At 43.1% G+C, this 24,318-nt stretch overlaps 2 protein-coding genes across 7 annotated transcripts in view; one reads left to right on the top strand and one right to left on the bottom strand.

Annotated features, from left to right (window-relative positions):
* The window catches only part of pdxdc1 (pyridoxal-dependent decarboxylase domain containing 1), a 213,172-nt gene that overhangs the window by 99,662 nt on the left and 89,192 nt on the right, over positions 1–24,318 (bottom strand). The window lies entirely within an intron of this gene.
* LOC137383418 (bMERB domain-containing protein 1-like) overlaps positions 1–24,318 on the top strand; it is a 113,551-nt gene that overhangs the window by 4,231 nt on the left and 85,002 nt on the right. The window contains exons 3-4 of one of the 3 annotated variants that reach the window (XM_068056236.1): positions 472–501; positions 592–2,745. The exons of 1 other annotated variant lie outside the window; for it this stretch is intronic. In XM_068056236.1, coding sequence (XP_067912337.1) covers positions 472–501; positions 592–792 — 231 coding nt within the window. In that variant the 3' untranslated portion in view covers positions 793–2,745. Of the gene's footprint in view, positions 1–471; positions 502–591; positions 2,746–24,318 lie in introns of those variants that run through there. One more of the 3 variants, XM_068056238.1, reaches the window with a different exon arrangement.

Raw genomic sequence — 24,318 nt, 5'->3', positions numbered from 1 at the left:
CAGTGGCAGCAGTGTGTACCATATACAAGATGCACTGCAGCAACTCGCCAGGGCTTCTTTGACAGCACCTCCAAAACCCGTGACCTCTATGACCTAGATGAACAAGAGCAGCAGGCACATGGGAACACCACCACCTGCAAGTTTCCCTCCAAGTCACACATCATCTTGACTTGGAACTATATTACCATTCCTTCACTGTTGCTGAGTTAAAATTCTGTAACCCCTTCCCTAACAACACTGTGGGCGTACCTACACCAGATGGACTGGAGCAGTTCAAGAAGGCAGCTCACCACCACCACCTTCTCAAGGGCAATTAGGGATGGGCAATAAATGCTGGCCTTGCCAGCGATGCTCACATCCCATGAATGAATAAAAAAATCCAAATCTACTGGTGAAATCAGAAAATCGATTCACTAGAGATTATAAACTGCTATTTATTAATTCACATTTCAACCTGTGTTTTGTTTTTAGGCTGCTGTGATATATTGGCCTATGGTACAGGTATGTTTTTGTTGCAACTAAGGGTTTGATATTCATTTTCTATTTTCCTGCTAACTTACATAGTTATGATGAATTTATGTCTCCTTACAGGTAATCAACTATCGCCTGGTACCTGTATTCTTCAGAATGGCCTATTTTGGCTGCTGGGGTTTTGTGTGGATCATTTTCATATCCCATTTACGCCAGCGTCAAGAGGGTGCTGCAGAATCTGCATCTGAATCATTCACTATAAACAAGAACTCTCAGTCTGAGAATAGATACAATAATTTTTTAAAAACTTTTGTGAAATAAATGGGCTTATAGTCTGCCTCACACCAATTTTAATGGCAATTTTTACCACATGTAAAGTGAGAATTTAGGTGCAATTCTGCATTTGGGTGCTAGTTACAGCAGTTCACAAGTTCCAACAAGTGTTTAACAGGGAATTAAGGGCTTTACACCAATGGACTAAAACAGCAGCTAACCAATTATTCAAGTGCAGATTTAATTAGCTTTAGCTACACTGGGATTACTGAATGGTTATGTAGCATATTAATTTTGTAATTAGAAGTCACACTTGACCCAAACTGGTTGAATAAAAGATTCTTGAGAAGACAGCAAATATTTTCATTAATCACAGTGGCCATTATTATTTCAAATGAGTAACAGAATGAATGGGATAGAATCATAGAAAGCTTAAGGCACAGAAAGAGGCCACTTGGCCCATCGTGTCGGTGTCGGCTTTTTATTTTTCTTTGCCCACCCTCCCTACTCTCCTTTCCTCCTTCACTCTCTCCCACACTCCCTCTCTCCTTTCCATCTATCATTCTGTCTCCCAAACATTCTCTCACTATCTATGCTTCTCCACCTATCCTTCTTTCGCCCACTCTCTATCTTTCTCTCGCCCTCTCTATCTTTCCTTCTCTCTCAATATATCCTTTCTATCTATCCTCTCTCTCCTCTATCTATTGTCTCTCTCTATCCATCTCTCTATCCTCTCTCTCCCTCTAACTATCCTTTGGTCTCTCCCACACTCTCTCATCCTTCTCTCCCCTAGCTATCCTTCTCTCTCTCCCCTCTATCCATCTTTGTCTCTTCCACACTATCTATCCTTCCCTACCACTCTCTCCTACACTCTCCCTATCTCTCTCTGCATCTATCCTTCTCTCTACCTCCCGTTATTCTTTTCTCTCCCTTTCTCTCTATCCTCTCTCTCCCACTCACACTTTCTCTCTTTCTCCCCCCCTCACTCTCTCTCCCCTTCCCTCACTATCTCCCCTTCCCTCACTATCTCCCCTTCCCTCACTATCTCCCCTTCCCTCACTCTATCTCCCCCTCCCCCTCTCTATCCCCCTTCCCCTCACTATCTCCCCCTCCCCTTCACTCTATCTCTCACTCCCTCTACCCCTCCCCCTTACTCTATCTCCCCTCCTCCTCACTCTCCCCTCCTCCTCACTCTCCCCTCCCCCTCACATTCTCTCCCCCTCACTCACTCTCCCTCTCCCTCCCCCTCCCCCCCCTCCCTCCCCCACCCCCTCTCTCCCCCACCCCCTCTCTCCCCCACCCCCTCTCTCCCTCCCCCACCCCCTCTCTCCCTCCCCCTCACTATCTCTCCCTCCCCCTCACTATCTCTCCCTCCCCCTCACTATCTCTCCCTCCTCCTCTATCTCTCCCTCCCCATCCCGCTCCCTCCCCATCGCCCTCACTCTCCCTCCCCCTCACTCTCTTTTTTTTCTTTCCCTCTCTCTCCCTCCTTCCCTGTTTCTCCCGCTCTCCCTGTGCACAGGAAGATGACAGGCTATACTTTGAGAGATTATCCATGCTTCCAAATATTCTACCTAGACTTAAGAGTGAAACAGTGTATACAAAGGTTCAAGCTATATATTGGAGATATGTGCAGTGGTATAAAATGTTCAGAGTTCATCAGCGATTCCAATTGAGTCAATACGGCAAAGAAGGATGCCATTTGGCTCATGGAGTCCATGCAAGGCACTGCTTCAGCTGCAGTTATACAGGTGACATCAGATGTTAACTTTCTGGCTATAGGGTTATTCCAAATATTTGGAGATTTCTGAGGATTTAATAGGGTATCATACCCACTTGTATTCAAGAGGTGAGGGAGGCATTGTTCCAGAAGGATGAAAGCCTAATCCATTTCTGCAAATGTACAAATGAACTGTCAGAGAATCAGCAATGTACTCATGCCATTGTTAGCCTAGATGTTGTTTATCTTACTCACATAGCAATAAAGTCACTAACATCATATGTTGGTTGCAAGAGCATCTTTTCTCTCAAGGTTTGTGAGCTCCAGTGCTCAGAGAAGGGATACTACAGGTGAATGTAAAATTTCAATTTTCAATGTTAACAAATGACTCCTTCATTCTTGGTCATCATTATCTAAGTTGTTTGAATGGAATAACTGACTGCAAGTAAATAAAAACAGCTAGTGCTGGAAATACTCAGCAGGTCTGGCAGCTACTTTGGAGAGATAACAGAGTTAACATTTCAGCTTTGTGATCTTTCATCAGAACATTCTGATCTACAAATGTATCAAGTGTTACGACCGAAGTGCACTGTTTATTCTAGTCTCACTTCTCCACGGGTCACAACATATATTTAAATTTTAATGATATGGTCAATCATATATTCTATTTTTCTCAGAATAAAACACACTAACCAAGTTTTTTAAATGAACAACAACATTATCAGTTTGTTCTAAAACAAGTCTTACCCAGTAATGAAGTAAAGCATAAACACACAGATTGAAATTCTAAAGTTCCCTTTTTATCTTAGCCCCTCACACTCACACACACACACACACACACAGGCATATGCCGTTTAACTGGAAAAATAAAATGCATTTTTTGTTCCGAGCTCTGTTATAGACAAAAAAACACTAGGGCTGAATACTTGCTCATTCTTGAAGAAAAGAGCAGATGTGATGTGTTGTGTTCCAAAACTGGCATACAGTCTAGCCTCCGAGTACATTTAGACAGGTCACTGGGATCTTTTAGAACAGTTCTTTTCAGGTGGCGTTGAGAATTAATTTACCAGGCTTTCTTCAAAGACAGGAGGCGAGATAGGTTGACACAGTGGACTTCTCAGGGTCTTTTAGAGAGGTGCTGGAAAGCTGAGCTGGGTTGTGGTCTTCTCTCCTTCCTTGGGAATTCTCTCCTCCTTCTGAAGGCTTTTTAAAGAGATGGTACAGGCTGGGCTGAGCTGGGGTTCTGACCTATCAAGGGGTGCACGACTGATACGTCTCTGCGCACATCTTCCCCAATTACCAGGGTTTCTGTTCTATTTTTAACATTTAATGTAACTTATAATGTAACTATATACAATCAAGGTCCTGCGAGCATTTGCCTTCTTGGGGCTGGAACATGTTGCCCTCTCTTCATTCTCTATATCCAATGCTGCTGCAATATTTCCCTCATTCTGCTGCTCTAGTATTTAGAATGAATGGCTAAATTTTCCTGGTTGGTTTGGAATCCCAACGTCAGCCTCAATTCCTGGTCGGGAACCTGGAAGTGGCCATGGCAAGACATCGGTCCTGATCTTCCTGGAGGTGGACAATTAAGAAGCTACCTCTGGGAGCCCCAGCGGATTATGGGCAGCAAGTGGACCAGGGAACCAGGAGGCCCATCAGATGGCCCATTAGAGTCTGGCTGGCAGCCCCGCCAGGAGAGGTGGGCACTGCCGATTTAGTTGGAGGATGCTTCAGGATGAAGGTGCCCTCTGAAGAATTACAAAGTAATTGTGGCCACAGCTGCCAGGCCATCTTTGAGGAGAGGAAACCCCTAAGTGGCTGTGGCCCACTGATCCCTGCAGCTCAGGAGTGCGGGTGGTGGGGGGATTTCAAGGAGGTGCAATGAGCTTTCGGCCTGCCACCGTCGAGAAGGTCCTGATTGTGTCACAGATTTGCTTAATTGAACCTAATTAGGTACCTGCTGCTGCCAGATAGGTAGTCAGTGCCGGTCAGACCCCACCTCTGGCAAGATTGCTTATCCGATATCCAGTATTAGACAAGCAGAAATGTCCTCCAATTCAATGTTGGGGGATCAAAGCCATTGTCTTCAGTCCCCACTACAAACTCTGTTCCCTAGCCACCGATTCCATCCTTCTCCCTGGCCACTCTCTGAGGTTGTACCAGACCATTTTCAATGTTGGCATCCTACTTGAGCCTGAGCTGAGCCTCCAAGACCATACCCTTTCCATTACGAGGGCTGCCAAGTTCTATCTTAATGACGTCGCCCATCTCTGCCCTGCCTCAGTTTGTCCATGCCTTTGTTACTTCTAGACCTGACTATTCCAATGCTCTCCTGGCTGACTTTCCATCTTATGCCCTCCATAAGCTTGAAATCCAAAACTCTGCTGCCTATATTTTTACTCGTGCCAAGTCATGTTCACCCTTCACCCCGGTGCTCACTGATCTACATAGGTTCCCGGTACATCAATGGCTCAATTTTAAAATTCACATCCTTGTTTTCAAATCTCTCCATGACCTCGCCATTACCTGTTTCTGGGAATTTTAAGCCTGGAATTCCCTCTTGTAAACTCTCCACCTCTCTTACCTCCTCTAAGATACTCGTTAAAAGCCTACGTCTTTGACCAAGCTTTTGGACACCTGTCCTAATCTCTCCTATGTGACTCGGTGTCAAATGTTGTTTGATAATATTCCTGTGATGCTCCTTGGCACATTTTACATTAAAGGTGCTATTATATAAATGCAAGTTGTTGCTGTTTAAACAATCTGTTCTTTTATTTTTCCGTTTCCTGAACATTTACTGTGGAAGAAGTGATTTTGATGGATCAACAGGTCATTTCACCATCCATGCTTACTTCTGTGTTTATGATTATAGTTTACTTTTGTTGAAAAGGCACAGTAAGAGTCACTTCTCCCACATGAAAACAGACATTTCAGGGGGGATATGTCTACAGGACTTTGTGATATTTATTCATTCTTGGGATATGGGTCCGACTGGCAAGACCATCATTTGTTGCCCATCCTTAACTGCCCCTGAGAAGGTGATAGTGAGCCTTCTTGAATTGCTGCAGTCCATGTGATGAACGTATACCCACAGTGCTGAGAGGTAGGGAGTTCCACAAGTTCCACTTTCTTCATTATTGCAAGAAAAGTTAAGTATCAATACATTTTCATACATTAACTTTAAAACTTCTCAAAATATCACTCACAGTGTTTAAGACTGAGAGCATGCTATGTACAATGCAGACGTAATGGTGCTGTTTCAAGCCTTAAGATAATTCCTCTTCGGTGTCTTGAGCTCAACATCTAGACAGACAATTCCCTCAGTTCTGCACTAAAGTGTTAGCCTAAGATTATGTGCGCATCTTTTGGATAAGCCATTAAACTGAGGCTCTCTCATGCGGATGTAAAAGCTTCAAATAGCATTATTTGGAAAATAGCAGGAGAGTTCTTCCAGTAAACATAATTAAAAACTGATTATCTAACCATTTATCTTGTTGCTGTTTGTGAGACCTTGCTTTGTGCAAATTTGCTTCCTCCTTTGAAACGATGACTATAGTTCAAAAGTATTGGATTGGTTGTGAAGTGCTTTGGGACTACGAGATCTTGAAAAGCGCTATATAAATGCAAGTTCTTTATTTCATTTATCACTGCATAAAATGTTATACATAAGCTTCATTACCAATATCCATACTGTAAAATTGGTGATGAAAGCAATTCACAGCCAATCCATTATTTTCCAGATCAAGTCAGAAGAATAATTTCAACAAGAATATGCCAAGTTCCTCCAAAAACTTGTAACGTTAAAATGGTTTTATAAATCTAAGCTGCAATCCATGTGGTGTAGTTCCAACAATAGTGCTATTGGAAGAGAGTTCCAGAATTTTAACTCAGCAATAGTGAAGGAACAGCGATATAGTTCCAAGTCAGGGCGGTGTGTGACTTGGAGGGGAACTTGTTCCCATGCATCTGCTGCCTTTGTCTTTCTAGGTGGTAGAGGTCATTCATTTGGAAGGAACTGTTGAAGGAGCCTTGCTGAGTTGCTGCAGCACATCTTGTAGATGGTACACACTGCTGCCACTGTGCGTCAGTGGTGGATCAAGTGAATGTTGAAGGTGGTGAATGGGGTGCCAATCAAGCGGGTTGCTTTGTCCTAGATGGTATTGAGCATCTTGAGTGTTTTTGCAGCTACACTCACCCAGGCAAGTGGAGAGTATTCCATCACACTCCTGACTTATGCCTTGTAGATGGTGGACAGGCTTTGGGAGTCAGGAGGTGAGTTACCTGCCACAGAATTCCCAGCCTCTGACCTGCTCTTGTAGCCAGAATATTTACATGGCTGGTCCAGTTAAGTTTCTGGTCAATGGTAACCCTGCTGAATGTTGATGGTGGGGGATTCAGCGATGGTAATGCCATTGAATGTCAAAGGAAGTAGTTAGACTCTCTCTTGTTGGAGATGTACGATGCAAATGTTACTTGCCACTTATCAGTCCAAGCCTGGATGTTGTCCAGGTCTTGCTGCATGTAGGCATGGACTGCTTCATTATCTTAGGAGTTGCGAAAGATACTGAACACTGTTCAATCATCAGTGATCATCCCCATAGAGTACTTTATACAGTCAAAGCAATAAAGATTCATGCTGTCTTAGTAGTTCTCCAGTAATTTTTGAATCCGAGCCTATGGTCTGGATTTAACCGTAAAAGTCAGCGATGAACCCGCATCTGCCCGGCCCGGGGATCCGACCCGCATTTTACAGGTCCCCAGGCTTTAATTGTTCCGAGGCGGGACATCCACCCGTTTGAGGGAGGAAGTCCTGCCTCATTGAGGGGCCGGTCAATCATCAGGCTGGCAGCTCTTAGTCCCAGCAGCGCCACCGGCCACTGCTGGGACTGCAGCACAGCTGCATTCATGGAGCCAGGACTACAGGTAGGTTAGGGTTGCCTCGCTGGGCTAATCAGTCGCACCTGGGTGAGGCAAGGATGGTCGTTTGGGGGGAAGGGGGCATCTCGGGTCCTGGGGGTGGTTGGGGAAGCAGGGGGCAGCCCTCAATCGGGTACCCTGTGCCCGCGCTGAGAGGCCACCAGGTTTCACTGGGCAGCCTTTCAGGTCTCCCGGACGCCCGCTTGCCACTAGTAAAATCCACGTGGAGGTGGGCAAAGGCGCTTAAGTGGCTCGTTTCTCGCACCCCCCATCCCATCCTGGCCCACGTAAAGTGGTGCAGAGGCAGGAGCGGGTCGGGAAGGCCTCCCGGAGCCTTCCGCTCAATTTTACACCACCCCACCCGCCCCCTGCTCCCCTCCCGCCACCCATCCGGCTTGCTGGGGTGGCGTAAAATTCCGGCCTATGATTCAAGCTTTATATCAGAAATTTTCTTCATCGAGCCACTGAAACCATCAATTTTTATGATGGCACAACAAATTAGGAACTAAAGAATGTGGGTTGCCATCCTTGTCATAGTTCCTTTCTCTTTGCTGGTACAATGGTACAATAAATCAAAATCCAGTTTGAATTGCTTCTTACAATGACAAACCAGAAACTAAAGGAACTGTTGATGTAAATAACTTCAATGAAGACTAGCTCTGATTCTTTCTTGCAGTAGCAAATTTACCAACCATTTTGTTATGACAGAGCAATGAGCAATCAACGTAAACAGGGGTGAGTTATTTCTTTGAAGCAAGCACCAACACCCTAGACAAGATTTTTGTACGTCTCACCTCTGCTACGTACAAAGAAATGCTGCTAACTGGAGATCAGTTAAAAAGAATTTGCTACTTGGCCTAGCTGCAAATTCATGTAAAATATGAAATGTAGAATTTCTCATGAATTGAAACGGACAGTCAGAGAAAACAGTCACACTTGGATCATAGAATTTTTGTGCATCTAGTACAGTGTGCTTTTCCACAAACTGGCATTTAGTTGCTAAGTAACGCAATATGTTTCAAAGGAAAGCTGCAAATTCTGTAGGTGGAGGACTTAATTTTTTTTGCAAGGCTCAGCAACCCGACACCTGTATATTGCACCTTGTGTAAGTAACTCTTTTATTAGCCCTATGGAGAGGCGCTGGTACACTTCCAGGTGATGGTAAGTGCACCACTGCAAAAGAGGTAGACAAAATAACATTGGTGAAACAGCTATACCAGATTAATACCAGCCCTTGCTCTTTGCATCGAAGCATAGTTTAGGAAAGAAACCCCTGTGCTACAAAGAATGGAGGGATTAGAATCTAATGCTCTGTTTTCATGCTGTATGGTATAATTATCATGTGGCATTGTAGCACTAACTCCATTTTACAGCAGTACAATGGTGATAAAATCTTTCCTGTTAACACAGTAAACCAACAGTAAGTTGTAGCGCCAAGATTCCTTGTTCCAAAATGGGAGGAGGAAGGGTACAGGTTCAAATCCTTACTCTTTCAGTTCCTGAAATGAGCTACATTTCAAAGGGAGGGTATAAAAAAGAGAGGAGTCCATAGTGAGCTGTTGTCACATGCCCGCAATGACTCACTATGCCTCATAAAGAGAGTTGTTTCAAAAATGAGTAAAAGTTTATTTCTAAATCTTCAGACGTCCAGACCATGATGCTGGTTTGGACCAACAAGTAATCACTACATCTGTCCCTGGCTCACTTGGTGTGCCTAGTTTCATTAGACGTATCTAGCATTCATATACTCGGTACCAATTAAGGTTAGACTTCCCTCCCCGGTTCCTCCACTCCCTGTATCGATGGGATTTATAGGGTGGATGTCTTTGTTCTAGATTATCTTTGTGCACCAGAACATTTGTACATTTATATAGCACCTTGCACCCAAACTCTTTTGCAGCAAATTACTTACTTCTGAAGAATAGTCACTGTTACCTCTAGACTTGACTATTACAATGCTCTCCTTGCTGGTGTCCCATCTTGCATCCTCTGTAAACTTGAACTCAACCAAAAGTATCCTAACTCGCTACTAGTCATATTCATCCACCATCCCTGTGTTCATTGACCTACATTGGCACTTGGTCTGGTAATGCCTCAATTTTAAAATTCTCATCCTTGTTTTCAAATCCCTCCCTATCTCTATAATTCCTTCTAGCCCTACAACCCTTTGAGATATCTACATTCTTCCAATTCTGGCCTCTTGCACATCCCAGATTTTAATTTCCCACCCTTGGTGGTCATGCCTTCAGCTGCCTAGGTCCTAAGCTCTAGAATGTTTCCACCTCACCACTTCTCTTATCCTCTTTTAAGGCATTCCTTAGAACCTATCACTTTGACCAAACTTTTGGTCACCTGTTCTAACATTTCCTTATGCACCTCGGTGTAAAAGATTCTTTTAATACACTCCTGTGAAGCACCTTGTGATATTTTATTACATTAAAGGCAATACATAAATGCAAGTTGTTGTGTAGGCAGAGGTAACAGGCTTTTGGGCAACAAGACCCCACAAACAGCTTTCATTCTTATCGTCGCCTGCCTTTTTTTTCACCAAGGAAACTGGAGTGCAAGGCTTCAACCCAGTGTGTCTCGGTTCCCGTGGCCTATTCTGTTCCTAATCAATGTGTGCTGTCTTCTGGTTGAATGTATGCATGTATTACATCAGGTGACAATAGAATTAGCCATTGCTGGGACGCCCCTACTGTCGAATAGCCTACCTAACTTCACTGTTTAGGTTTACAGATGAAGACTGGTCACTTGGGAAAAGTGCTGCAGGGCTGCCAGAGGTTGTGAATTGTACCCCAGCACAAGCCAGTGCCTTCAGGAGAATGGTAGAAAATAAGAACAATCAGATTTTTCATCACTCATATTCTGGTAAAGTTAATAACATACAAATTCAGAAATATTTTGAATCTTGTGGTAATGGGTATCTTCTCAGTCTATTTTTTAAAACTGCCACACCTCAACAGAGGATGTAAACAAGTGCCCTATTCCAAAGCCACTGTCAGTACTGTACTTATCACTAGGATATGTTGAAGAGTGGCCTAATGTGACTTGCTATTTGACTCAGCAATGTGCTGATGTCAAGGATAAAGAGGCAATTAAAATTGATTTGTTAGTACAGTTCCTTTTACAGCGGTTATTTTCCTTTATTCAGATTAAAATAACAGATGCTGATATGAAAGAAGGTCAAAATCTGAATTTTCAGTGAAAGAGCAGGTGCTCATTTCATGTAACCTTGATCTGCCTATTCTTAGTATTAATTGATGCAGGCACTGGACGAATATGTTGTATGCAGACCTAAGATTGATCGATTAAAAAAACTTGAAAATCCAAAAACAATACACAACATTGGAATCCATACAAATGAAGTACAAATTATGGCACTGTCAGATTTACTTTGGCAAGATATTCATTCCCTGAAGATAAATTGTAGCCACGACAACACTCAGCATAATATCACGCCAGCAACATATTGTTAAAGATGGGTCCATTTCAAAAATTAAACAGAGTGCAATGACCTACAAAACTAAAGAATCTATATGACTAACAGTTTGGACCTAGCAAACATGATACCTCTCAAAAATGTAATATCTCATAATGTAGCACCTCAATAGTACCAACTGCAAAGGTGTCGATATGTTCATAGGGCAAAGAAAATCTTGATTTGTTCAAACAACCACAATCTGTTAAGTGAACCTGGTAGACTGTTTCAAATATCCTATTGACTAAATATGAATCATTTCAATTCACTAGATGGATAAAAATCTTTCAATCAATAGTGACCAAACACCACAAAACCACCCAACCAAATAACTTCCATTTTTTCAAGTCCACCCATCTGGAGTCAGCAACTAAAAAAAAACACCTATGTTTGCTGCAATAGTTCCTTCACATTGTTTTTCTTCATTGTTGAGACAGTATTTACAATCAAAGTAGCATAATACATATAAATGCAGAATTATGAAAAACATACTAAACTTTGGAGTTGCAGTTTTCATTCAGCTATTATCACGTGATGACTCAGTGAAAAGGAACAGGAAATTATAGCTCCTGTGGAGCTGTGTATGTATTTGTGCATGTGAGTGTATGTATGTGTGTGTGGGGTTTTTTATCCTCGGCGGTGGGAGGAGGTCCTTCAGTGGCGGTTAATTAGCCACTTAAGGGCCTTGATTGGCCTGGGGTGGGCAGACCATTTCTCTCCGCTGCCATCCCACTTAAAATTGCAGTGGGGGTGGGAGGGGATCAGGAATGCCCCCTCCATCACCTTCCACTCAATTGTACGCCCCCGCCACCATCCCTCTCGTTGTGGGGGGGGGGCGTAAAAGTCCAGCCTACGACTGCAAAACAGAATAAACTGTTAAACCCACATTCTTTAATGAACTTCAACAATGGGCAGCACAGTGGCACAGTGGTTAGCACTGCAGCTGTACAGCTCTAACAACCCAGGTTCAGTTCTGGGTACTGTCTGTGTGGAGTTTGCAAGTTCTCCCTGTGATCTGTGTGGGTTTCCACTGGGTGCTCTGGTTTCCTCCCACAGCCAAAGACTTGCGGGTTGATAGGTAAATTGGCCATTGTAAAATTGCCCCTAGTGTAGGTAGGGGGTAGGAGAATTGAGGGAAGGTGGAGATGTGGTAGGGGACATGGGATTAATGTAGGATTAGTATAAATGGGTGGTTGATGGTGGGCCGAAGGGCCTGTTTCAGTGGTGTATCTCTCTATGACTCTAATGAATTACTTTATGGAGGGAACTCAGCAAGCATTAAATTAAGATTGCCTCACTGTGCTTTTTTTTTTAAACAATAACATTTAGACACTGATAATCCATGATTCCTCTTCTACCATCATCTCTATGACAGAAAAGGAATCATGCCCTGATGGTGAATTGTGATTCTGACCCTCTCACAGTTTTCAGAGTCAGGGTGAAGGCAGGAAATTTAAATTCAATGTGTGGGTGCCAGTGCCAGTTTGGGTGAACCTTGGGTATCTATTGCTGGGGGTTGGTGGGGTGAGGTGGGAGCGTGAAGGGGGAAAAGGAAAAATGTAATGCTTGAAAACCACATATGGAAGGAGCTGGCAGAACTAGCTTAAAAGTAAATCGATCTTTGGTAATTAAATCATGGACTAGATTTTGCAGTCAGTGGTGAAGTAAGGGCACTTGCCGCTGACCTTGAAGATAACTGCCAGCAAAGATCTAGCGATCTCTGTAGTGTGATTTTCCTATTTTCTGATAGCAATTTAAATCTGGTGCCACTTCAAGGGGATGCCTTGACATGTGGCACCAGTAATGTCAGCAAGCAGGTAAGGAGCCAACCACATTGAAGTATTCACACACCCTATCTTTCACTTTTAATTTAAATTTTCAGGCAGTTAAATAATGATTCTGATTGGATTAAGATAGAATCTAAAATAAAAATAAACAAACTTTAAAAAAAGAAAAAAAACATTTAAAAAAAATATATGGAATATTTTATCATTATGCAGAAATTTATCCTTTCACAAATATAAAATTAGCTTTCCAGCGTTAGTGAGGGGTTTAGCAGTAATTATGGAGTGAGTACACTGTTAATAAAACAGTTACATCTCATTTAACAAGGTGTATCTTTATTCAAGGGTTATGAACAGAAAGACTAACAGTGTAAGAGTTGAAGTTCTTATCAATTCAATTGATTTCTATTGATTGCTGTGTGGGGTAGTGGCTGCTTCAAAACTGCTTCCTCTGGAGAAGCGTAGAATCACTGACAGCAACTTTGGGATTTCCCCATTATTCTGCATATGTGCGGACACCCGATGTTGCTGTCTGTTTCAGTGAAGAAATGACAGCAAGTGCTGACAGTTTTGCCTTCATTACCACCGCAAAATCCAGGTCAACATATTTATTTATTCTTATGTGTAAAAAGAGAGCTTCTTGATCGACCAAGGATTGTGTCGAATGAACTGGATTTCCATCTTACTTTTGTCTTCAGTGCTGTGGAAATTCTAGAAGATTGAAGTGTTCCTCTGCATGTTGATCAATTGTTTTGTTAAGGAGTTTGTGATTTATCTATGTTTGTGAATTATTTTACTAATGTAGATTTTCTTTATTATACATGGTTTTATTGTGAATACAGATTAATCAATATCTTGCTCTGTATGGCTTTATTTAATAGTAGTGGCAATTATTACCACTATATTGCACTTTCATAAGGTATCATCACTCATTAAGTTACTTCTGTGTGTTCTTCGAGGAAAATTCAAAGGACTTCCTTTAATTATATTTCCTTATTGCCTTATTTCTTAGTTCCTAGGTCTAATTTTCTCAAACTGTATGTTTCTCAGCACACGAGGAGTTGGAACATGCAATTGTCATTCTGAGAGTATCATCCACAAGTAGGTTGGTGTTATTCCATCTTAGTATACTGGCCATTACTGCCCGGACATAGAATTTCACCAACACTTATTGCTTTATTTAAAGTGTGGCATATCTTTGAGTTTGCTGGGGGCAACTCGTGGAACATTATTTTAATGGAAATTTCAAGCTTCAGTGCATTGTAAATTAGTCCTGTCCTGCCATTGACTTGTGAATTATTTTCATTTCATTTTTAAAAGGAATTGTGGAACAAAATTCGATTATAAGGATTCTCACTGCTGAGATTTCATTCTTCATGGGGCATTAAAATCAAATTGCAAGGACTGATCTGTGGTGGTTGAGCTTCCTTTGTTTATTGCCTAAAGAAAGAAATGATTATGAAACTATAACCTCATTTCCTTTTCATATTCTTGTTTGAATGAGAGAAAATAATATTGATCTTCAGTGCAATGTGTTGTGTCCTTCCTAATAGGATAGAATAACTGGTTTGTCAGTGTTTATGTGCTAGTGGAAGTAGCCACTTTCTCAACTGAGCTCGAACCCTGCAGGATGCCAAATAATGCAGGTGATTCATCTTCAAATCTAGCAAATACAGAATTTTTGCCAGAGTGAGTGACTATTCCGATTAATCATGTCAAATATTTAGTCTTGAAGTTCAAATTAATGAAATATTTTTGAACCCTTCATCATAATATTGTTGGCGGGATAGGAACACAGGAACAGGAGTAGGCCATTCAGCCCCTCAAGCCTGTTCTACTATTCAATTAGATCATTACTGATCTGCATCTAAACTGCATTTACCTGCTTTGGTTCCATATCCCTTCAAACCCTTACCTATCAAAAATCTATCAATCTCAGTTTTCAAATTTACAGCTGACTCAATCACTTGGAGGAGAGAGTTGCAAATTTCCACTACCCTTTGTGTGAAGAAGTGTTTCCTGACATCACCCCTTGCTCTAATTTCAAGGTAAGGCCCCTTTGTTCTGGACATCCCCTACCAGAAGAAGTAGCTTCCCTCTATCCAGCCAATCAAATCCTTTAATTTTTTTATACACCTCAATTAGATAATCCCTTAATGGTCTATAACAAGGGAACGCAACCTGTGTTCATAATTTAACCCTTTTAGCTCCGGTATCATTCTGCTAAATTTTGCTGCAGCTCTCCAAGGCCAATATATCCTTCCTGAGATGCAGTGACCCCCCTACTGAATACAGTAACCCAGATGTGGTCTATCCAGAGTTTCATACATCTGTAGCATAACATCCACCCCTTAGCATTCCTGCCCCCTTGATTTACAGGCTAACATTCCATTAGTTTTTTAAAAAAAAATTCTACCTGTCCAGTAGCTTTTTGTGATTTTTGCACATCCCTTAAACCTCTCAGTTCCTCCACAGTTCTTATCATTTAGAAAATACATCTTTCTTCTGTCCAAAGCAGATGACCTCACACTTCCCCATATTGAACTCTAACTGCAATGGTTTTGCCCACTCACTTAATCTATCAATATCCCTTTGCATCTTTCTTCTCCCAGTTACTTATAGCAGGATAGAAACTTATAAGCCATGACTCCTGAAGATTATTTGCTGAAAACCATATAAAAATGAGATGTTTGTAGGTTTAACAAGAATCAATAATTATGATTTCCATTGGAAATAAAAGGAAAAAAAATGGTGACTAAAAATTCAATAAGGCCTGTTTGTGGGCATGGGGATTGCAACACACAATTAACCCACATCCGATCAGACTTTGTGCTGTCTGCTAATTTACATGATAGTGGTGTGCAGCCCAGCTCTAACTGCACTACTGACTGGCTGCAAGCTCAGGAGGGTGCCTACGTTCCTGCGGGGCTAGCACCATTTAAAGCCAGCCTGCATCTCTTAAAGAGGAGGTGCATTATGGCTACAGCAGGTGCTGGACGAGGTGCAGGAAGTGACTGTGGAAAACATTGAGGAAAGGAGCTACATGGGATCGAGGCGCTCCCAGATTTTCAGATTCAACGCTCAAGGCCCTGGTGCAGGAGGTGGACAGGAGAAGAGGTTGTCCTGTTTCCACAGGAGGCTAGGAGGCCCTCCAAACGAGTGGTTAGAAGGAAATGGGAGCAGATCGCTATGGAGATTAATGTGAACAGTGTCACCCTGAGGATCCAGTGCTGGAAGAAGTTCAATGACCTCACACAAGTGAACATGGTCAGTAATTTCCTCTTCAAATGGCATATCCCACCAAATGCATCACAAGCCTCACAAACTGCTCAATGCACCACACCCCCATCACTCACCTACCAACAATCTCTAAGAACAGCGGCTCATACCTCACATTCATAGCGTCACCGTACCAGCACACACTTACAACTGCTGCAAGCCTCATATCCACATTTCACAGCTTCCACACACTGGCAGCTATTCAACTATGACAGACACATCAAACTAACTGACACTCTTCCCTCTCTCTTGCAGACAAGGTGGCACATAACAAGAGGCAGCAGCAATGAACTGGCAGCGGACAGGCACGGCTGTATGTCCTCACCCCCTTGGAGGAGATGATGCTTGCCATAATTGGTAAATTGGTAAAGTGAAGGACTGTTGGGGAATGGGAAATTGGTGTTGCGTTCATTGGAACGTGAGTCCCAAAGCTGTGTTGCTCGCTAGTGCCAGGGTTAAGGACATCTCCTCAGGCTGGAGAGGAACTTGGAGTGGGAGAGGAAGGATCCAGTTGTCGTGGTCCACATAGGGACCAACGACATTGATAGGACTAAGAAAGATGTTCTGCTGAGGGAGTAGAAGCAGCTAGGGGCTAAATTAAAAAGCAGAAGCAGAAAGGTAATAACCTCTGGATTACTACCTGAGCCACGAGCAAATTGGCATAGGGTAAATAAGATTAGAGAGTTAAATGACTGGCTCAAAAGATTAGTGCGGGAGAAATGGATTTCGATAGCACCAGTACTGTGGAAAGAGCAAGCTGTACCATCAGGAGGGCCTTCACCTGAACCACACTGGGACCAGTGTCCTGGCGAATCGTATAACTAGGGCTGCAGAGAGTGCTTTAAACCAAATAGTAGAGGAGAGGATTCATGTGAGGGGAGATTTGGAAAGTTAAAGAGAAAGGATAAGGCAATAGTGCAGGGTAGCGATATGAGTAATGATAACCAGAGTATGACAGGAAAGATAAGAGCATACAAATATAAGAGTGCACATGAAAATGAGGCAGAGTAAAGAAAAATGGTAAAAAGACAAAATTAAAGGCTCGTTATCTGAGTGCGCGCAGCAGTCATAACAAGATGGATGATAGTATGATATGATAGCCATTACAGAGACATGATTGCAAGATGACTAAGGCTGGGAACTAAATATTCAAGGGTATTTGATCTTTTGGAAGGACAGGAAGAAAGGAAAAGAAAGGGTAGCTCTCTCAATAGAGGATGAGATCAGTACAGTAGTGAGAAATGATCTTGGGTCAGAAGATCAAGATGTAGAATCAGTTTAGGTGGAGACAAGAAACAGCAAAGGAAAGAAGTCACTGGTGGGAGTAGTTTATACACTCCCTAACAGTAGCTTCACTGTAACAAAGAGATAAATCAAGAAATAGTAGGAAAGGTGCTGCAATAATCATGGGCAATTTTAATCTTCATATTGATTAGATTAATCAAATTGGCAAAGATAGCCTGGAGGATGAGTTCATAGAGTATATTAGAGTCAATTTCTTCGAACAATACATTCTAGGACCAATCCAGGAGCAGGCTATTTTAGACCTGGTAATGTGTAATGAGACAGGATTAATAAATTACCCCATAGTAAAGGATCCTCTAGACAAGACTGATCATAATGAGGAGGAATTTCTTCTCTGAGGGTTGTTAATCTTTGGAATTCTCTACCCCAGGGAGCAGTGGAGGCTGGGTCATTGAATATATTCAAGGCTGAGTTAGACAGATTTTTAATCTACAAGGGAATCAAGGGTTATGGGAGGCAGGCAGGAAAGTGGAGTTAAGGCCACTGTCAGATCAGCCATGATCTTATTGAATGGCAGAACAGGCTCAAGGGGCCGAACGGCCTACTCCTGCTCATATTTCTTATGGTCTGATGAGCCGATCATGGACAGTCCAGGCAGAAAAGGGTTGTCCTCCTATCTCTTTGAGCAGCATGTTCACATCTGTGTTGCTTGTACACATTTTCCCTGTTATGCTGCAGGCCAAGGGGCATGCAACTACAGCACCAATGGCTGGGAACAACTGTTGTGAGCGGAGACCTTGCAAGTCAAGACCAAATCCTTGAGTAGGTGCCACACCACTCCCTGTAGACTTCACCAACCTTAAGTAGCAGTACAAACCTCCAAACTCTTTTACTAACTTAGCAAAAGGCAGAAGAAATCAACCAGCAACTCACCTGAAAGTTGGTGGTGATCCGTTTAAGTAACATTGGTGGAGTGGTCCTTCCTGCTGCTGAATGCTTGTTCACCTGTACGAGGTTCAGGGAGGGTGTTACATCAAGCAAGGAGGTTGAAAATGACACTGCTTCATTCAAATCAACATTGCACCCAGAAATGTGTGGCGCAGACAACGTTTTGCAACCAAAACATCACCCATAGAACCCAAACAATGGGAACTACGCAACCATAATTTTAACCCCTGGTCTTTGGTGAGGATGTACAGTACAAGCCTTTTGTGTTGCACTGCTGCAATTTTTATTTTTATTTGTTCCCAGGATGTGGGCAACACTAGCAAGACAGCATTTATTGCCCATGCCTAGTTATCCTGAGAGGTTGCTGATAGGCCTTCTCTGAATTGCTGCGATCCTTGTGCTATTGTTCACCTATAAAGGCGTTAGAAAGGAAATTCCAGGCTTTTGATTCAACAATGATAAAGAAACGTACAGTAAACATGAGCTCTGCTGCTTGTATCTGAACTCAAATCAAGTCCCATACACCTATCAAACCTATGCTCACTGACCTGCTTTGGCAATGCCTCAATTTTAAAAATCTCTTCCTTGTTTTCAAATTCCTCCATAGCCTCATGCTTCCCTACCTCTATAACTTCCTCCAGCCCTACAACCCGATGAATTCTGCCCTCTTGCACATCCCTAATTGTAGTCACTTCACCAGTGGCAGCCAAGCCTTCAGCTTGTAGATTAAAAATCTGTCTAACTCAGCCTTGAATATATTCAATGACCCAGCCTCCACTGCTCCCTGGGGAAGAGAATTCAAAAGATTAGCGACCCTTTGAGAGGAGAAATTCCTCCTCATTGCCATGCCAGGCCTTCAGCTGTCTAGGCCCTAATCAGTGGAATTTCCTCCCTAAACCTCTCTGCCTGTTTGCCACTCTCTACTTTAAGACACTTCATAATACCTACCTCTTTGATCAAGCTTTTGATCACCTATCCTAATATGTCCTATTATGTGGATTTGTGTAAGCATCTTTGCTAATGTTCCTTTGATGGACCTTGGGATGTTTCACCACGTTAAAGATGCTATATAAATATAAATTGTTGAGACCTGAAGCACATGTAGAATGATTGGGATTGCAGGGGTCAGGAAATGGGGACCAGGGAGGGACAAGAAGCCTGGGACAGCGGTAGTTGGGAGATTAGGATGGGAGGGGGGTTGGGAGATAAGGACTGTAGGATTGGGAGATTTGAACTAGCAGGGGATGGGAGACTGGGACTCACTGGGGTGGATGGGAGATTACAACTTGCGTGGGAGGGAGAGGGAGATTGAGGCTGGAACTGCGGAGTGCTGGGAGATTGGGATTGTGAATGGATAGATTGGGAGATTGGGACTGGAACTGGAACTGGGGAGTCTGAAGAATAGGACTGGAACTGGGGCGGTCTTGATTGGAACTGGGTCTGCGGGGTCGGAAAAACGGAACTGGTGAGGGCGGTGGGGTGGTGATGGGGTTCTGGAAATTGAGACTGCAACAGGGGGGCAGTTGGGAGATTGGGACTCAGGACAGAAGAGAAGGAATCTGGGGACTGAGTGCATGGAGAGGTTGTGACTTAGGCTTGGCAGGGAGGGGAGAACAGAGAAATCAGGTGGTGTGGGATGGGCGTGTTCTTGCAGAGCATTTCCTGCAGAGCAGGAAAGCTTCAACAACATGTCTCTATTTTCAGTAATACTCAAATTACCTAATAGTTAAATATAGTCATAAAACCTTTCCGTCTGTCCTTAATTTAGTTTCTAACAGATACATTTTTGGGCGTGGGCTTTTAAAAAAATGCAAATGTGAATAAACAGCAGAGATACCAAGTTGATCCAAATTTTGTTCAATATTAATGTCCTAGATGCTACAATCGATAGCTTTTATGATTACAACTGAATTCCTGATACTAATAATTCTGGCAAAATACTACATTGTAGAATATCACAGGCAATGAGTACTTTGTATCGACATTTACTAAGGAAGAGGAATCTGACAAAATATTGGTAGAAACAGAGAGAGTAGAGGCAATGGATTGGGTAAAAATTAAGAGTGAGGAGGTACTGGAAAATCTGGCTATGCTTAGGAAAGGTAGGTCACCTGGTCCAGATGGCTTGCATCTCAGGTTGCTAAAGGAGGTGGGGGTGGGGATAGCAGAAGGACTTGCCATAATCTTCCTCTATTCCCTAGATATGGGGGTGGTGCCATGGATTGGAGAGTGGTAAATCTGACACCCTTGTTCAAGATAGGGCGTAAGGACAGTGCTAGCAACTACATTGAGAGAGTGGTTGACAAAGCATATGGGATCTTGGGCTTCATAAATAGAGGCACAGGGCTGGATTTTACCGTAGGCAGAAGGGACTTCGCCACGGATGTAAAAGTCGGTGGCAAACCTGCTTCCCCCTAGCCCAGGGATCCAATCCGCATATTACGAGTCCCTGGGCTTTAATTGTCCCGAGGCAGGACTCCCATCCGCTTGAGGGAGGAGGTCCGCCTAAGTGAGCTGCCGCCAATTATCGGGCCGGCAGTTCTTAGTCCCAACAGCGCCACCAGGAGCAGTGGCCACTGCTGGGACTGCAGCCCAGCTGACCGAGGAGGATGCCATGGAGCCGGGATCCAAGGTAGGTTGTCGATGCCTTGTCAAGGGAATCGAGCGCGCCCCGGTGAGGCAAAGGTGGTCATCTGGGGGGAAGGGGAGCGTTTCGGGTCCTGGGGGTGGGTTGGGAGGTGGGGGCGGCCCTCAATCGGGCACCCTGTGCCTGACTGCCATGGCACGACCCCCCCACCCCCGGCACGTGGAAAGGCCAGCAGCTATTGCTTGGCGCCCTTTCACGTCCCCAATACGCCCACTTGCCATGGGTAAAATACCCGTGGAGATGGACAAGGAATGACCACTTAAGGGTCTTGATTGGCCTTTGGCAGACAGGCTGTTCCCCCCCCACCCCCACCCCACGCCTGACCTCTGTAAAGTTGGCCGGAAATGGGAGCGGGGCGGGAAGGCCTCCCAGAGCCTTCCGCTTAGTTTTATGCCGCCCCCACGCCACCTGATGGGGTGGCGTAAAATTCAGCCCATAGAGTACAAAAGCAGGGAAGTTATGCTGAACCTTTATTGAGCTCTGGTTAGGCCCCAACTAGAGTATTGCATTCAGTCCTGGTCACCACACTTTGGGAAGGATGTGAGGGTCCTTGACAGGGTGCAGAGGAGATTTACCAGAATGATTCCAGGGATGGGGGATTTTAGTTACAAGGTTAGATTGGAGAAGCTGGGGTTCCAGTCCTTGGAGCAAAGAAGATCGAGGGGAGATTTGATAGAGGTGTATAAGATTATGACAGGCTTAGATAAGTTAGACAAGGAAAAGCTGTTCCCATTAACTGATGGTACAAGGACTAGGGGACACAGATTTAAGGTTTTGGGCAAGAGATGCATGGGAAACGTGAGGAAGAACTTTTTTACGCAGTAGGTGGTAATGACCTGGAACTCGCTGCCCACGAGGGTAGTGGAAGGGAAGATGATGAATGATTTAAAAAGGAAACTGAATGGACACTTGGAGGAAATAAACTTGCAGGGCTATGGGGATTGAGTGGGGGAGTGGGATTGACTGGATTGCTCCATGGAGAGCCAGCATGGACTCAATGGGCCGAATGGCCTCTTTCTTTGCCATAAATGACTCTATGACTCTAAATTGAGAAACTACTTCTAACAAAAACAGTTTCACAATTATGGACTTTTAGCATTCTTACAGTGATGGAACCTTTATGACCTTTATCTGGGCAACACAGTGGCGCAGTGGTTAGCACTGCAGCCTCACAGCTCTAGGGACCCGGGTTCAATTCTGGGTACTGTCTGTGCGGAGTTTGCAAGTTCTCCCTGTGACCGTGTGGGTTTTCACCGGGTGCTCTGGTTTCCTCCCACAGCCAAAGACTTGCGAGTTGATAGATAAATTGGCCATTATAATTTGCCCCTAGTGTAGGTATGGGATTACTGCATGGTTAGTATAAATGGGTGGTTGTTGGTCGGCACAGACTCAGTGGGCCAAAGGGCCTGTTTCAGTGCTGTATCTCTAAATTAAATAAATAAACATACATAAGCTGAAAGGAATTCAATTCTATTTCCAATCTCTTTTAGATCTGTTGAAACATTAGAACATTTTACATGTAAGGTGCACTCTCTTTATTCCTGATGGGTCTGCGGATAAAAGTATTATCAGAGAATTACATAGAATTTACAGCAAAGTAACAGACCATTCAGCCCAACAGGTCTATGCCATTATATACGCTTCACATACGCCTCCTCCCACCCTACTTCATCTATACTTCAGTATATCCGTATATCCCTTTCCACCCTCATGTACTTAACTAGCTTCCCTTAAATGCATTGATGCTATTTGCCTCAAGGACTCCTTGTGGTAGTGAGTTCCACAATCTAACCACATTCTGGATAAAGAGGTTTTTCCTGATTTTCTTGTTAGACTTATTATCTTATATTTATAACTCCTAGTTTTAGTCTCTCTCACAAATGAAAACCCTATCAAACCCCTTCATAATTTTAAAGATCTCTATTAGATCAGCCCTCCACCTTCAATTTTCTACAGAAAAGAGCCCCAGCTTGTTTAGTCTTTCCTGGTAGTTATAAACTTTCAGTTCTATTGTCTTCTTTGCACTTTCTCCAGTGCCTTGATATCCATTTTGTAATATGTATTGTATGAAATGGTACTGAGTCTTGGGGTAATTTTTTGTCTCCAGCGCAACTGGCACAGAGTTTTGAACATGGAAACATATTATTGGAAATCAGGCATACATTGATAACTACATTTTTTGCTAGAAAGCAATCTGGTCTGTGGTGTGTTAGCAATTAGAAATATGGTTAGAATATATATAATCAGCATGAAATAGGTAAAGGAATAGATTAGTGCTATAAGTTTAATTTTACTGGAAACTGCTTAGGGTTTTGTTTCCCTAGAAGCAAAGCTAGTTGAATGATTATTCTTAGGTAATGATAGTTAGGCCAAACAAGGGGCCATAGTTGGATAAATGCATAAGTACATAACCATACTATTAAGCTATGCTAGGTTTTTAATTTAATCTTGCTTAACTAGGACACTGCTGGAATGTAAAAGTTAATTGGTATGTAGGAATAGAACAGGAATTATTTTAGTAAATCTTCATGGTTCAACAGTTTGATAAGAAACAAGGACACTGGACTGAATGACCATTCATGAACAGCTCATTAACAGGCCTTATGAACAGCCTTGGGCATAAGTAAATGGTAATAAGACAATATGGATAATGAAACTTTTGGAAGTTAGTTTGATGCCAGAGATGGAATATTACTGGGGAGGATGGAACCAGCCTGGGAGAACAGCTTGAGATGCAGTCATGACCTCAGTGAGGCCACTAATGTTAAAACACGAGATATGAACCCCCAGACCAATTTTAAGAATTACATGACAATCAAAAGTCAATAACTAATTGTCCTTTTCCAATACGCAAAGTCCAGAAGTCTGGTTTCAGCAGAGCCACCCGGGCTTTTCATTGTTTCCAAGTGTTAGCAGCTGCCATGCACATTTGCATCCTCAGAATCACTGAATCCTTGTTTACAATCCTAAAGTCTGGGAGGATGCTGTACACCTGCAATCCCTGTTTGTTCAAAAAAGTCTTTGATCTGTGTTCTCTGTTTTCCTGGTAACCAATATTTCTGTCCTGTCTTTAAGCAGAGTTGATGTGAGGTCACCTGACTTCTCGGCTCCCTCTCAAACTTTTAAAAATCACAGTTTTTAAAAACATAATCACGTTACAAAGTCCAACATTCATAATAATGTTTTAAGGATGAGGCAAGAGTGATTGAGCGGGGATGGAAGGTAAGTGCGAAGGCTCAAGAAGTTAATGGCAGGTGAATGACATGAAAGGTGGGATTTTCAACGATGGTTTAGACAAAGAACTCAACATTTGATAGGTTATTTCAAAATAAGGATTTACCTTATAAGGCAAAAAGACATTGTGAATAGTCCATCCAAGTGTCCAGCCCTAAAAAAGGGTATAAAGTAAGAGACTTTGGGGAGACCTCAGTGCAGTAGGCGGTGGAGAAGAATTCTCAAGGAAGACTCCGGTCCAACACTCCTGAGTGGTTCGAGAAGTCAAGAAGACCTGGGGCACCAAGAAGAGAAGTGGACGAAGAAGAAGAAGAAA

The sequence above is a fragment of the Heterodontus francisci genome, chromosome 24, assembly GCF_036365525.1.
Source record: "Heterodontus francisci isolate sHetFra1 chromosome 24, sHetFra1.hap1, whole genome shotgun sequence".
NCBI lineage: Eukaryota > Metazoa > Chordata > Chondrichthyes > Heterodontiformes > Heterodontidae > Heterodontus > Heterodontus francisci.
This window is presented reverse-complemented; position numbering and strand designations above follow the sequence as displayed.